The sequence below is a fragment of the Eleginops maclovinus genome, chromosome 16, assembly GCF_036324505.1.
Source record: "Eleginops maclovinus isolate JMC-PN-2008 ecotype Puerto Natales chromosome 16, JC_Emac_rtc_rv5, whole genome shotgun sequence".
NCBI lineage: Eukaryota > Metazoa > Chordata > Actinopteri > Perciformes > Eleginopidae > Eleginops > Eleginops maclovinus.
In genome coordinates, this window is record NC_086364.1 from 22,098,026 (window position 1) to 22,113,892 (window position 15,867).

Genomic DNA, 15,867 nt, shown 5'->3' on the forward strand with positions numbered 1-15,867 from the left:
GTGTGATGCAGTTTGTTTTACTAGTTAAATTAAATAAGAGTAAGTTATAGTAATTATAATAATCAAAATAAAACTGAAAGATTAAAAATATACATAAAAGCAAATCAAATAATAATATAAATCTCTAAATATTGAATGTGTTATTGCTTCCTCATGAAATCTGTTCTCCGCAACCTCAGCGACAGCTTCCTGTTTATCTGCTTTTGAATGAAATATGGAAAGCTTGATCCGTTTTTAACATCTCAATGGGAGTGTGTGTGTGTGTGTGTGTGTGTGTGTGTGTGTGTGTGTGTGTGTGTGTGTGTGTGTGTGTGTGTGTGTGTGTGTGTGTGTGTGTGTGTGTGTGTGTGTGTGTGTTCTACTTCCCTCCCAAACATTTCACCTGCCAGTCAAACTCCTCAGGTCCTCCCCTCTTCCCTCCCCTCCTTCCTCTTTGGCCTCCTCTGGAGACGTTTCCAAAGTCTTTTATTCCTTCCCATCTCGCCTTCTCTCTCCACCCTCACCCCATCCCACAGCCCCTCCCCCCTCTCTCCCTGTTTAACTCTGCCCTCACTCCCCCTGTGTGTAAAATGAATTTCCACTGAGAAATATTTCACCTCGGCTGCAGAGCGGAGTCTGAGAGTCGAGCACTTTCTGCAGGATGTGGAGGGTGTGTGTGAGTGTGTGTGTGTGTGTGTGTGTGTGTGTGTGTGTGTGTGTTGAGGTAATGAGGGGGGTGTGTGTTGTGGTGTGAGTGCAGCCCCTGTCAGTGGAGCAGCTGGATCAGCAGCAGTCTCTCTGCACCGCAGGTGAGTTAAACTTTTCTCCAAATATTTGATCCTGCGAGTGTTTTCTGATCGGGAAGACTTTTCAGGAATGGTTAAATAAACTTTATATGAAGCAGATAGAAGATCATTATTAAATAGAAGCTGGTGAAAGGTTTTTTAATATGAATGAATAAACACTAATACTGCATACTCTTCTGTCACACATTTTATTGAAACCAAATTAGAAAAATAGCAGCTTTTTAAATACCTGTGTGTTCATTAATTTATATACAGAAAAAGTGTTGTATTTTAGTTGTGTTATATCTACTCTTCATTTTGATAGAGGTATTTTTCAATTAGTACTTAAACGGTTGTTTGAAAAATTAAAAAATATATATATTTTTCTTTATTTCTTGTTATTTTTTGTCTTTGCTGCAAAGTTATTATTATTATTATTATTAATATTATTATTAATATTAATAATAATAATAATAATAATATTAATATTATTATTATTATTATTATTATTAATATTATTAATATTATTAATATTATTATTATTATTATTATTATTATTATTATTATTATATCTTCTCATATTCTATTGGTACTATTACTGTTGTTTTAAATTATATATCCTTTTTGTAATGTTTTTGTTTAAACAATAACATTTATTAGGCCTATTCTTTATATATATATATTTTAATTAATATTTAGTGGTATATCTACACCTAATTTTATTGTTTATTTTTTGATTATATTATATAAAACATATATGATAATAAACAGTCATATACGACAAAGAGCAGCAAAGAATTCCCTAAAAAATACTGAAATTATTTATTAATAATTACATTTTCTGTCATTTAACAAATCTATTACTGCTCTTATAGACGACCTGTTACCCCATCAGTGATAACCCTAAATAAACAGCAGCTGTACTGTATAATGTGTTTTGTACCGTATGTTATGTTGCCTGTTTCTGCTCATTAGGATGTTGCATGAAGATTTGTCTCATTAAATCAGCGTGGAAGTGAAGTGTTCATGATGCCTTCACTGACAGGAATCATGAGGACCGTTTTCTGTCTCCTGCTCTGGAAGAAGACGGCAGGTAAGAACATCGGTAGGACTCTTAAACATAATGACGATCCATTTTTCAGGAATCCAAAATATTTCCTCTTCTGTCAGAACAGGTGAGGAAAAAACATGTTTTGCCTGGATAATATTTGGTTCCTTAAAACACAAACTACATATTGTGTGTATAGGGAAACAAAAACTCACCTGGAAAACCTCAATGCTGTTCATCCTTTAGGAGCCTTTTTTGAAGGGTAGTCCGCTTAGAAAAATATCATCCTGGTCAAACCGTTTTTCCCCACCTGTTGAGTCATAAACACAAGAGAAACCACTCGATTGGTGCAGGAATAAGTCCTAAAATCCAGAAATGAAATAGCATTTAAGCACTTTTGTTTCCCCTTAATAAAATAACGTGAGTAGTTAACACCACTGAAGAGATGCACAAGTTTTGTTCTTCGACAAAAATACACTTTTATGTGTCTTAAATATGGCGGATGCTAACAAGAGTCTAAGAGACGACTAAACGTCATCACAGCCAACATTAGCCACAATTAGCTTAGCGGTGGTGACGTGGAGTCATGTGACCGTGCTGTAGTTCCTCTATAGCCAACATTAGCCACCTTTAGCTTAGCGGTGGTGACGTGAAGTCATGTGACCGTGCTGTAGTTCCTCTATAGCCAACATTAGCCACCTTTAGCTTAGCGGTGGTGACGTGAAGTCATGTGACCGTGCTGTAGTTCCTCTATAGCCAACATTAGCCACCTTTAGCTTAGCGGTGGTGACGTGGAGTCATGTGACCGTGCTGTAGTTCCTTTATAGCCCAACATTAGCCGCCTTTAGCTTAGCGGTGGAGACGTGAAGTCATGTGACCGTGCTGTAGTTCCTTTATAGCCCAACATTAGCCGCCTTTAGCTTAGCGGTGGTGACGTGAAGTCATGTGACCGTGCTGTAGTTCCTTTATAGCCCAACATTAGCCGCCTTTAGCTTAGCGGTGGTGACGTGAAGTCATGTGACCGTGCTGTAGTTCCTTTATAGCCCAACATTAGCCGCCTTTAGCTTAGCGGTGGTGACGTGAAGTCATGTGACCGTGCTGTAGTTCCTTTATAGCCCAACATTAGCCGCCTTTAGCTTAGCGGTGGAGACGTGAAGTCATGTGACCGTGCTGTAGTTGAGTTATAAGCTTTCTCCTTTGGAGAAAAGGCGGCTCTACCGAAAAAAGTGATGTTAATATGTGCAGAGTATCCTGCTGAACAAAACATGTAAATATCATAAACAGATTGGTAATATTTCAAAATCCAATAGAAGAAATCCCAATGGCGTTTTGTTGAGGGAGCACTTGCAATTCTTACCTCAACGTCGGCCTGCAAAAATACGTCATCCCTGCACCAAAGTCACGCCTCTTCTGTTTCTTAGCTCAAAGTGTGATGGTGCGCTGCTCGCCTGAACCAGTGGGGGTGCTGCACCCGGTTCAGGGTCTGCTGGAGAGGTTCGAGGCCGGTCCGGGCTGCGCTGCCAGAGAACGGGGGGACAAAGAAACTCATGTCATTGCAGTGGGGAGAGTCACAAACAGCCCAGAAAACAAGGTGCAACTGTCCTTCTGTTAAAAAATACTCTCAATAACTTTACATATGATTGCTGTTCCACATCAAAGCCTCCCCTCCTCTGTCTGCAGGTGACGGTGCTGCTGAAGCTTTTGCCTCAGTCGCCTCTCAGAGACATCCACCTGCTGCTCAGCTCCAAGCTACCAGTTAGCTGGTGGCTGGAGGCCGAGAGACTCCCCCCCGACCTCCCTGTGCTGGTGCAGGTCGGTCCATCATATCCTCAATGTCACTTCCTATAGTGGTGCAGGAATGAGTCCTAAAACCTGGAAAGGAGTTAGCAATTTAGCACTTTTTGGCCCCTGCGTCAAGGTCATTGGTGGTGGTTAAGTGAAGTCACTGTATTGTCATTTCATTTGAGTGTACACATACATCAAATGCTGTATAATTCTGACTTCTTCCCTGTTAGATCAAGGTCTCTTTGCCCATTATCTGCTAGGTATCCTCTAACTCCAGCGTGCAGTCCCACACGTTGCATTTAAATGTCGAGATGGTGCCTTCATTGCCTTTTCATCCTCGTGCACTGCACCGCTGGGCTCTGAAACATCACGGCAACCTGTCTTCTTTCACACACACAACTCACGGAAACCGAGTCTACGTCCCGCTGGGAGAAGGTGAGCCACCAACGAACCAGATATCATAGTAAAGAAGGATTATATTTACAGAAGTGTAAGCTCTTTTCACAATGAAACCTCAGGTTTATGCATATTTATAGTGGGTTCAAGATCTCTTGACACCTATTTCCCTCTTGCCTTGTTTCTGTGCTAAAGATCCCAGCCTCCCTGCTGTGTGCCAGTTGCAGTCCATGTTCCTCTCCAACAACTACGTGACCTCTGATCTGCAGCCACAGGAGGTTCAGGGCTGCTCTGATGCTCCAACAGGTGGGATCAGCCCCGAAGTCCATGTGATCAAACTCCATTCAGCCGGCTCGGGGCTCTGTGGGTGAGGACAGGCCTCCTCTGAAAGTCCTGGTTGGAGTACGTACAGCATGCAACGTTTAATCTGTCTCTCTCTGTCTTCCTCAGCTCTCTCCAGGTGGAGGTGATTGTCTCTCTTGTGCCCCTGGAGGTCAACTCAAGGACCCAGGCGGTTGTTCTGATTCTCAGCAGCTCTGTGCCCGTCAACTGGGCAATTAACGCGCCCACTGTCCGGGGTCATACCTCTGTTCATGTAAGTCCACATCTGTTCTTTGTATCTGAATTTGTCATCAAACTTAAGTATATTTAGTCAGACCTGCAGCCACAGCTACCATCTAAGAAAGCACATTTCTGCCTCGACTTACTCTCGTGCTTGTATCTCAAACTAGACGCACTGAAGAAGAGGCAGGTCTTATCCCAATGGAGAAAGATGACTCTCCTTTTGCGAGACAGTGTCACGTTCATGTCTTTGCACTGTTCAGCTACAGGGACGATAGCTTCCTTTGCATCCATCTGAATTTTCACGTCGACCGAAGCGTGGGAAAAATGTGCTTAGCTTCCGGTGTGAACGAACCATAAGGATGCGTAGCTTCAGAAGATAAATTGAATAAGGCTTGAGGTTTTGTTTGCCTCAAAACGTTGGGAATGCAGTTCTGTTCCGGTTATGTTATCTTAGGATCTCCAACATGTGTCCAAATAAGGATTTACAACCTTTCCTACAGAACTACAAAGCTAAGTCCCAAACAAATTCAGATAAAAGTCTGATTGCAAACATGTCTGTGTTTCTGTAGTCCTCCCACAGTGTATCCCCACCCTACCCACCGGAGCCGGACCTGACCCTGTCCATCACCCTGAACGCTGACCTGTCCACAGTACCGGACCTTCTTGTCTGGGCCCGGGAGAGCGGACACCCCAAGGTGACCTCGTACACTGAGGCCGACCTAGCCAATCGCTTTGTGATCCAGCTGTCTGGGGGCGGGACAGGTCAGGACCCCTGTCTGTCTTTTGTTTCCATCATTTGTGTGAGTGATCTGAATGATTCTGTTTGATGTTAAAATCCACCTTCGTAAAGTTATTTTATTTGCTTGGTAAGAGTGGTGGAGGAATGAGTCGTACACCCAGGAATTAGTTAGCATTTTAAGCACTTCCTGTTCCCCCGTGGTTTCTAGGATGTGTTTTTGGTTGTTAGCTTGAAATAAGGTCTGAGGTTAAGCCAGGCTGAAGAGATTTTAAAGTTTCAAATCAGCTGACGTCTGATAGGTGAATTCCTGAAGCTTTTATGTGTCTTAAAAAACGGCGGTTGCTAACCAGAAGCTAAATGAAACTATTAATCGTCATCACACCAAACATTAGCCGCCTTTAGCTTAGCGGTGGTGACGTGAAGTCATGTGACCGTGCTGTCGTTCCTTTATAGCCCAACATTAGCCGCCTTTAGCTTAGCGGTGGTGACCTGAAGTCATGTGACCGTGCTGTAGTTCCTTTATAGCCCAACATTAGCCGCCTTTAGCTTAGCGGTGGTGACGTGAAGTCATGTGACCGTGCTGTAGCTCCTCTATAGCCCAACATTAGCCGCCTTTAGCTTAGCGGTGGTGACGTGAAGTCATGTGACCGTGCTGTAGTTCCTTTATAGTCTAAAAAGTTGGCTTTTTGCTTCTGGAGATTGCATTTATGCTTCAACATTTATAAAAGTCGTGTTAGAATTGTTTGACCCAGATCATTTTGTCTTCCACAATCCCAAACCAGTGGTATAATCCCATTGGCTTTTTGTCGAAGGAACCACGGCGATGCTAACTTCGAGGTCGGCCTTCATGAATACGTCGTCCCTGCATCTCTTTATTCTGTGTACCTTTCTTTTGGATGACAAATGAAAGCGGAATATTTCCATCCTATATGTTGAAAGAAAGGTGTGTGTTTATAATGGCCGTCTGTGTGTCTCCTCTCTCCTGTCTGCCACACAGATGCGGTCGCCGTGAAGAGTCCAGTCGGTGTGAGGCCTCGCTGGGCGGAGGAGCGCCGGCTGAGGCAGCGGCTGAGCGGCGGAGGCAGGACGGGAGGAGGCCAAGAGGTTTTCACGGTGCAGTGTGAGGACGGACGCCTCAGCGTGAGCGTGGACCAACACGTCCTGCAGGTCTTCATACCTCAGTATTAGATCCAGTGTTTGATAAACACAGTTCTTAAAGAGAGGCACTGGCTTCTACCAATTAATATATCCAGGGGTTTATACATTTGACTCAAACTTGAATACAATATGCATGCTTTTTTTGCTTGTAAGATTTTGTAATCATGTACTCAAATCATATTTTAAGCTTTTCTAACCAAATATTTCTCATACTAACAATCAATCAAATGCCTATGTATATGATTAAATAATGATCACCCTATCTTGCAGTTAATTTGAGCACTAAGGAGCGTTAAAGTGGCTCTTAACTCTTTTATTTTCTGTCTATTTACTGTCTTAATATTCACTACAATTACCAACCTCTGTGTAAAAAGGCCCAACTTTTCAACACAAATAAACTAGCTTGTTAGCTTAGCTTGTTGTACTGGAAGACTCTCTAAGGAGTCAGCCGTTTAATTCTTCCAGTAAGTACTCCTACTCCATGTCTATTGTTCACAAGCCAAAATTAGCGTCATTGAACATGAATTAAGGATGCATCTTGGAAACATAGCTTGGTAGGTATTTAGGTAGGTCTAGCATTAGCTGGTAACTACATTTGTTATGCGAACAGCCCCCACTGGTTGTCCCTCACTAATGCATTGAAAGCAGCTACTTTACATACAGAAATACACAAATTGAATGCGCATAGATAAAATGTTCAAATTTGTTCCAGTTCCCACCAAATCTACAAGTTTAAACCAAAGTTGTGTTATCTAATCAAGCGGTAAAGCCTCAGCTGAAGGGAGTCTTGCACCAGCAATGTTGTACAAGATCTGACAAGGTTACAACAGTCACTGTATACAGGAAAAGGGAAGGTCTCAGCCAATCAAATCTTACATCACAGGCTATTCAAGTGGTGGCTTGATGAGGTAGCAATGCATACTTGATGATTACATTACATGCTGTTGAATATCAGTGGCTAGACGGGGCTTAAGTATAGACATGTTAATTATAACAGGTAACATCCGTATGAAGATTTGCCTGACAATGGTCAAGGCGACACCCTGTCTGTTGAGAACATTTAGTAGAAAATCAAAACGTATTCATTTGAAAGTTGCTGTATGTCGTCTCACATCCCTTCTGATTTCCAGAGCATGTCTGTCCCTCTGGTTGCCGTGACTCTACGAGACTCCACATGCCAGGGTCAGTCTAATGGCACTCACTTCCTGTTGGTGTTTCCGGTCATTTCCTGCGGGACTGAGGGTGTGTTCACGGAAGAGCCTCGAGGGGTGCAGTACAAAAACATGGTGAGACGAACAATAATTTGGACTCAAAGCGGGTTTAGAGATACAGAAGTTTAATATAAGTTGAACCATTAGTCTAATAAAGCCTGTGTTCAATATGCGTTCATTACATAAACCAAGGGGGGAACAGATCTGTTATGAGGCGGTTCGAGGAAGACTTCACAAACAGAAACAAGGCCACATTTTCACATAATAAGCCATATAATGGGCACTTTAAAATGTGCTGAGTGGAAGATCCCCGGCTGTGAGACGCATGACCCAGGTCATTATGACCAAGAACAGTGGGGCGTTAAAGCTGAACAAATGGGATGATTCACAGAGGCATATTAAGTGAAAGGACGTCTGGATTTAGAGGCAGGACATTGAAAGTGATTTCAGAAAATGTAAACTCAGACTATATTTTACATTTATATTTAATGTAATATTCCATTCCTTACACACTTAATGTGTTTATCATATCCTGCTTCATATTTTTTATCTACTGTACATTTTTATACTTGTTTATTTCTGTCTTTTAGTTTCTCTAATGTACAACGCCTTGTCTTTTTATGCTGCTGCAACACAAACATTTGCCAAATTGGGATCAATAAAGTACTTATCTTAAGTAAAAAGACAAAACATAGTGGCAGGAGGTGTATATAATGAACAACACTATAATAAATAATAAAATAAATTCTACTTTACTCTAATCTCTTAGTTTTAGAAGTGAAAATGAAATAGCTACAGACTCAACATTTCAAAGTCAAAGTCCACTTTATGGTCAAAGTTTCCACACACAGAAAATTGAAATACCGTTTCTGGCAGTCCCACAGTGCAAATATAAACAAGAACAAGAACATAAAAAGATAAGAGCCTAGAAGAAAATAGGGGGGGTAAAAAGGGGTATACAAAAAAACAAACAACTAAGTAATACATAGATATGTTCGACACAAACAACGCAGTGTGACGGTAGTGCAAGTAGTTAAAAAGTACTAAATTAAAATACTTTGTGCAAAGTACATTTTCAGTAGCAGCGGAGAATAGAAAGTGACTGGTGCTGGATGAGGGACGGGTGTGTGAGGGAGGGGGATTAATGTCCTGGTACATTTCCATTGAGGCAGCGGGGAAAGGTGGATGGGACGGAGGGTGGAGAGGTCAGGGGAGAGATGGGAGCGGGGTAGAGGGAGATGAGAGAGGGGGAGATATGGAGAGAGGGGGAGCGAGAGAAGAGAGGGGGGTAGAGAGACAGAGGATCGAGGGAGGGACGGAGGATAGAGAGAGAGCGAGATAGGGAGGGAGGGAGAGAGTGAGAGGAGAGAGGGAGGGAGGGAGGGAGGGAGGGAGAGAGTTCAGCATCCTGACCGCCTGGGGGAAGAAGATGTTCCTCAGCCTGGTGGAGCTCGAGCAGAGGCTGCGGATCCTTCTCCCTGAAGGCAGGAGGCTGAAGAGGCTGTTGGAGGGGTGGGTGGGGACTCACCCGCAATGCCGAGTGCTTTGCGGGTGAGTCGGGTGTTGTAGATGTCCTGTAGTGTAGAGAGTGAGACCCCGATGATCCTCTGGGCAGAGTTCACAATGCGCTGCAGGCTCTTGTGGTTGGAGGCGGTGCAGCTTCCAAACCACAGCGTGATGCAGCTGCTGAGGATGCTCTCAGTGGCGCCTCGGTAGAATGAGAGCATGACGGGGGGGGAAGGGGGCTCCTGCTCGCTTGAGCTTCCTGATGAAGTAGAGGCGTTGCTGGGCCTTCTTTGCCAGTGCAGTGGTTAGATGGTCAGAGGGAGGGGGGGTTGGGAGTGGGTTCTCCTGAAGTCAACAACAATCTCCTTTGTTTTCCCCACATTGAGGAAGAGGTTGTTATTTTGGCACCAATGGGCCAGCTGGTTCACTTCCTACCTGTAGTTAGTCTCATCGTTGTGGCTGATGAGACCCACCACGGTGGTGTCGTCAGCGAACTTCACGATGTGGTTGGAGCTGTAGTTGGGTTTGCAGTCGTGGGTCAGCAGGGTGAAGAGAAGGGGGCTGAGCACACAGCCTTGGGGGCCCCCCGTGCTCAGTGTGAGTGTGTTCGATGTGTTGTTGTTGACCTGACCTGATGGAAGAACTTCCAAAGGTGGTAGTACCGAATAAACCAAACTAGGGTTAGGGAAAAGGTACGAAGTGCAATGGTTTTCAGGATAAAGGACTGTTAAAAACCTTCTGAAAAACTACAAGAATTTCATAAAATGATTAATAAAGCCCTTTAAAAATAAAATGCAAACTAAAACCCAACTTAAAAAACAAGCTAAAACCCAGGAGAGAAATAGACCACAGCAAAGGAGGCAGAGAAGTGGGACCTACATATCTCCTTCTCTCCCAGTGGGCTCTGGAGGCAGGTATGTACCAGGGAACCGTCCTATGGGAATCAGTTAAGAGACCTGGGATTGGTGGTAATCTATATTTGATAATTGACAAAAGTTATTAAAACATGCAAAATAAAACCAAGAGCTTGTAAAAAGGTAAATCGGTAAGAGATAAGGTTAGGGTTAGGGATGCAGATGGGTCAGAACTCACTGAGGAAACTCATTTGCATATTGGCGTGCTATTGGTGGGATCATCAGTGCGCCTCAGAGGGGTCAGCGGTAGGGGTTAGGCCTCAAAAACCCATATTTTGCCAGTTAAAAATGTGGCTCTTCCACCAGTACACTGGGACTTTTCATATATTTTTGGTGGGTGATGCGGGTCTCACTTTGAAATCTTTTGTAGCCTCAGGAAAAAAAAGCAGGATGGTTGTGAAGGTGGTTAAAGAGAGAGAGTGACACGACTCCTACAAACAGTCGGGGGTCATCTGCATAGAAAACAAGCCTTCATATGTTACACATTGTTCTGTCTCCCTCTTCTCTGTTCAGGTGTTGTTATGGAGGGACGATCGTCAGTCCGTTCTTACGCTCAACGAGACAGAAGAGAAGTCCAACATTCCCCTCAGCATACCTGTGAGTTATCTGTACACCTAAACATCTTCATTCTGGTACAAATAAATCGCATCCTTTACTTATAACCTCCTGTTTCTCCGCTCAGTTCAGCTGTCTGGCTGCAGTTCCCCCCCTCCTGAGATCTGCTGGCGTGGGTGATGTTAACGTTCCGGAGAAAAGGCTCATCCCCTGGGCACTCAGGCCTGATCCAGGACTGAGCAGCTTACCATCTCCCAGAAACAAATCCGGGCCTGTCCTGGTTTTGAAGCTCTTTGTCACCGAGAGCTACGAGCAGAGGCGCATCGGCCCGTGTGTCATCGCTGCAGACCAACGGGTCTATGTGGAGGTCCGTGCATGTCTGTATATAACATGACATGATTTAAAGTCAAGCATTTCATCTGTGTTTATTTCTTCATTCTATATCCTAAGCTAGCCTTTCCTTTCCATCTGTAGACTTGAAGCTTCATTTTGTAATTCTAAAATCTAATTCTAATTCTCCACTGCTGTTGTGTTATCCTTCCTTTTACAGATTTCCACCAAAGGGTCCTTCATAGAAGTCTTGGAGGTGAAGTGCTGTGTGGTCTCTCCTCTGTCAGACCCCAAAAAGTCTCCTGTCTGGAGCGTCATAAGCAACGGATGTTCCTCGGACCCGTCGCTGACCCTCTCTGCAAAAACAAAAGATGAGGATGAAGATGGAGATGGAGAACTGGAAGAGGAAAAGGAAGAGATAGGTGGACCTGAAAAAGGCAGAAATGGACACAAAGCTAACAGAAGAGAGAGAGAGGCACCAGAACAGATAGAGGAGATACAGTCCCTGAGATTTAGCTTCATCCTGAGACCAGTTTATAATAACTCTATACAGTTCCTCCACTGCAGCCTCCGTCTGTGCACCTCCGACTCAAAAAGAGGGGAATCGAAAGGAAATAATGACTGTAAGGGGGGGCTACGTATACCTCCACTTGTATCTAGATCAACCAGACATCAGGTACACAAACAATTATACACTACAGCCGAAGCAAAAAAAACAGTGCAAGAATGCATCGAGGGAATAGTGGGAAATCTTCCCGTTGTCTTTCTTGTCAACAGTTGGATGAGAAGATTAATATCACTGTCTTGCAGTAGTATAAAGTAACTCAGTATATTTACTCAAGCACTGTACTTAAGTACACTTTTGAGGTACTTATACTCCTCTACAATTCAGAGGTAAATGGTGTACTTTTACTCCCCTACATGTATTTATTACCTTTGTTGCTAGGCAGATTAGGATTAATGATGGTAAATATAATCTCCCTTAAATCAGACTGTAGTTCACCTGCAGTAAATCCAGCAGCTACCCTGCAGTATACAAAGCCATTCAAACTAGCTGCACCTTTACCAGCTCTGAGAACACTTTAATGATCAATCATTATAAAACATATCAGAGATATTATTCTGAAATGGACCAATCAGACAATGACTACTTTTACTGTCGCTACTTTAAGTACATTTAGAGGAGAGTACTTTCTACTTTCACTGGAGGAACATTTAGAATACTTTCACTGTGACAGAGTATTCCTACACTCTGGTACTTCTACTTTACTCAAGTACAAGATCTGAGTACTTCTACTTTACTCAAGAACAAGATCTGAGTACTTCTACTTTACTCAAGTACAAGACCTGAGTACTTCTACTTTACTCAAGTACAAGATCTGAGTACTTCTACTTTTACTCAAGTACAAGACCTGAGTACTTCTACTTTACTCAAGTACAAGATCTGAGTACTTCTACTTTACTCAAGTACAAGATCTGAGTACTTCTACTTTACTCAAGTACAAGACCTGAGTACTTCTAATTTACTCAAGAACAAGATCTGAGTACTTCTACTTTACTCAAGTACAAGATCTGAGTACTTCTACTTTACTCAAGTACAAGACCTGAGTACTTCTCCCAGCACTGCTCTCTTGTGTGATAACTAAAAGTAAAGCTAACAGCTAGCAGCCAGTTAGCTTAGCTTAGCTAAGCTTAGCTTAGTTTATCATACAGACTGAAAATGGGGAACTTCTAGCCTGTCTCTGTAAACCGTGTAAATAACACACAGGCTTTCTCCTGTGTTCTCAGTGTGAGATCAGAAACCTCTCCAGGCCCATGGTGGTCACCCAGCCCATCAGTTCCCTGGCACCCAAACCTCTGAGACCCCCTGCTGGACCAAGATCCAAGAGACTGAGTGTGTCCCCAACGACCCGTCTCGACCCAGAGCTCCACAGTGAGCATCATGTTTTATTGATACTCTTATTTTCCACAGGCTTTCCTTTCTGATTTTGATTTTGTGTCTCCAGGCCAGGCAGTGCAGACAGGACCGCTGATGGGGGTTGTCTTCGTCGCCTTTGTGATGGGTGTCGGTCTGATGGGGGGAGTTTGGTGTATCTATAATTACACAGGTAATAAGACAGCTTCCTCCTGTCACTGAACAACGTTGCCAAGGTATATTATTGTCCAAATTCCAGTGTCGCACAATTGAAATGGACTAATGATAAGTAATTAACATCATGAAATCCATTTAAGTCAATGTTACTGTTGATCATGAGTAATCTAATTCAACTTTAGTGACTTTTGTTATTTTCCATCTGTGTTTATGTGGATTATTAAGACTCTACATAACTATATATTTTAAAGGGGCACGTCCAGCATCACCTGGAGAGAAAGTCACTTGACATCCAACACTAGTGAAAGTCACACCATCTATAATCCTCTGACAGCAGCTGATCAGTCCTCCAGCACCGTGTAGAGGTAAGATGTGATGAGGACGGTTATTTAAATTAGAATTTTACACCCCATGGTTAAGGGAATGTGTGGCAAAACTGTGGCACAGAGGGAGTGGAACAAGTACAAATAAATCTGAGGCTTTTACTTGATGCTATGCTAGCCACTACTAGCATAACATACCTGAATCTCCAACTGAGCCTTCACAGACAAGTTGCATTATGGGTAGGATTTAGCAACTCTGTCGATCAGTTAGGAGTATATACGATCTCTGTTGTTTGAATTAGACAAGCCTTAGCATGTTACCCAAGCAGCTAACTTAATGCAAACGTTGTTATTGAAATCCACTTTATATGTTCGAAACATTTGCACTTGCAGAAGATATATCAGCATTGGGGAGCACCTGCAGATTCACCTCCAACGATTTTATCCTTTGATCTCTTTTTCAGGATTTCCTGCAAATCTGAGAAGTGGGACAGAGGTTTCAAACTGCTTTTGTGTGTGCGAGAACAGCTGTGTGTGTGTGTGTGTGTGTGTGTGTGTGTGTGTGTGTGTGTGTGTGTGTGTGTGTGTGTGTGTGTGTGTGTGTGTGTGTGTGTGTAACATTGTTTGTGTGCTTGCTTATACTTCATCAAATGGACTGAAACCAAGTGAACACAGAAGCACTGCATCAAGTCATTGCAAAAGTGGTGGCAGACATTTATCTTGGGTTCAACATCTAACCTTTGAGTCACTCAAACTGAAACTTTATCATCATCATCATCATCATCATCATCATCATCATCATCGTCGCCTCTAAGAGATCAGACACGAGGTCAAAGAGGCAAAGCTGCAGGACTCAGATGTAACTTTATGTTGTGACTATTTGTGTTGTAACTGTGAAACAGCTAGAAACTGCTTTTATCTGTATGTGTTTTATTTTGTGTTTTTGTGGAAAACGAGATGAATTAAACGAGCTGAAACCCAAGAGGACTAGTTTTGTTCTGCTCTCAAATCACATGCAACCTTTATAAAACTGGAACGGCACATTTACATTAATGAAGAGGACACATCATTTTGTCTGTGAATCTACCTCGAAAAATATAATGGAATCTTCCTTAGCCAACGCTGCACTCTCTCATGTACCATGAAAATCAGCCAGTAGTTTGGTCTCTGAAAAATACACTTAGCAGTTAAATGCTCCACAATGTTCTCCAGCTGATGGCTTAAAATGATAATGGGTTCTTTCTTAGCCCAATGCTGCACCATTAAACCAATTTTCCAGAAAATCGGTCTGGTCATTTTTCCGTAATCCTGCTGACAAACAGGCAAACAAACCCAAACCCTTAACCACCTCGGCTATTAAGGAACTGAAAAGGTTGTGAATAAGAAAACATGTATTTAATCCCTTTAGTTGCTAGGCAGATTAGGATTAATGATGGTAAATATAATCTCCCTTAAATCAGACTGTAGTTCACCTGCAGTAAATCCAGCAGCTACCCTGCAGTATACAAAGCCATTCAAACTAGCTGCACCTTTACCAGCTCTGAGAACACTTTAATGATCAATCATTATAAAACATATCAGAGATATTATTCTGAAATGGACCAATCAGACAATGACTACTTTTACTGTCGCTACTTTAAGTACATTTAGAGGAGAGTACTTTCTACTTTCACTGGAGGAACATTTAGAATACTTTCACTGTGACAGAGTATTCCTACACTCTGGTACTTCTACTTTACTCAAGTACAAGATCTGAGTACTTCTACTTTACTCAAGCACAAGATCTGAGTACTTCTACTTTACTCAAGTACAAGACCTGAGTACTTCTACTTTACTCAAGTACAAGATCTGAGTACTTCTACTTTACTCAAGTACAAGACCTGAGTACTTCTACTTTACTCAAGTACAAGACCTGAGTACTTCTACTTTACTCAAGTACAAGACCTGAGTACTTCTACTTTACTCATGTACAAGACCTGAGTACTTCTACTTTACTCAAGAACAAGACCTGAGTACTTCTACTTTACTCAAGTACAAGACCTGAGTACTTCTACTTTACTCAAGAACAAGATCTGAGTACTTCTACTTTTACTCAAGTACAACATCTGAGTACTTCTACTTTTACTCAAGTACAACATCTGAGTACTTCTACTTTTACTCAAGTACAAGATCTGAGTACTTCTACTTTACTCAAGTACAAGACCTGAGTACTTCTACTTTACTCAAGAACAAGATCTGAGTACTTCTACTTTACTCAAGTACAAGATCTGAATACTTCTACTTTTACTCAAGTACAACATCTGAGTACTTCTACTTTTACTCAAGTACAACATCTGAGTACTTCTACTTTACTCAAGTACAAGACCTGAGTACTTCTACTTTACTCAAGAACAAGATCTGAGTACTTCTACTTTACTCAAGTACAATATCTGAGTACTTCTACTTTTACTCAAGTACAACATCTGAGTACTTCTACTTTTAC

At 42.3% G+C, this 15,867-nt stretch overlaps 1 protein-coding gene across 2 annotated transcripts; it reads left to right on the forward strand.

The window, feature by feature from the left end:
- The first annotated feature begins 649 nt into the window (after window positions 1-649).
- Window positions 650-14,367, forward strand: engl (endoglin, like). 2 transcript variants are annotated; one of them, XM_063903278.1, is made up of 17 exons: window positions 650-788; window positions 1,740-1,857; window positions 3,234-3,403; window positions 3,493-3,624; window positions 3,858-4,032; window positions 4,189-4,360; window positions 4,444-4,588; window positions 5,127-5,319; window positions 6,294-6,463; window positions 7,585-7,740; window positions 10,599-10,682; window positions 10,768-11,007; window positions 11,191-11,646; window positions 12,759-12,903; window positions 12,977-13,078; window positions 13,314-13,427; window positions 13,850-14,367. In XM_063903278.1, exons 2-16 carry the CDS (start codon window positions 1,791-1,793, stop codon window positions 13,349-13,351), a joined length of 2,445 nt encoding a protein of 814 aa, XP_063759348.1. In that variant the 5' UTR covers window positions 650-788; window positions 1,740-1,790; the 3' UTR covers window positions 13,352-13,427; window positions 13,850-14,367. The 2 variants fall into 2 exon arrangements, with proteins under 2 accessions (XP_063759348.1, XP_063759349.1); XM_063903279.1 differs by having other exon boundaries at window positions 753-788; window positions 1,810-1,857.
- Window positions 14,368-15,867: the final 1,500 nt, after the last annotated feature.

Excerpts from the sequence above, each read along its gene's own strand:
- engl (XM_063903278.1), top strand. The coding sequence starts at position 1,791 with ATGATGCCTTCACTGACAGGAATCATGAGGACCGTTTTCTGTCTCCTG. Across the intron at positions 3,625-3,857 it reads ACCTCCCTGTGCTGGTGCAG|GTATCCTCTAACTCCAGCGT; the intron begins GTCGGTCCATCA and ends ATTATCTGCTAG. Across the intron at positions 10,683-10,767 it reads ACATTCCCCTCAGCATACCT|TTCAGCTGTCTGGCTGCAGT; the intron begins GTGAGTTATCTG and ends TTCTCCGCTCAG.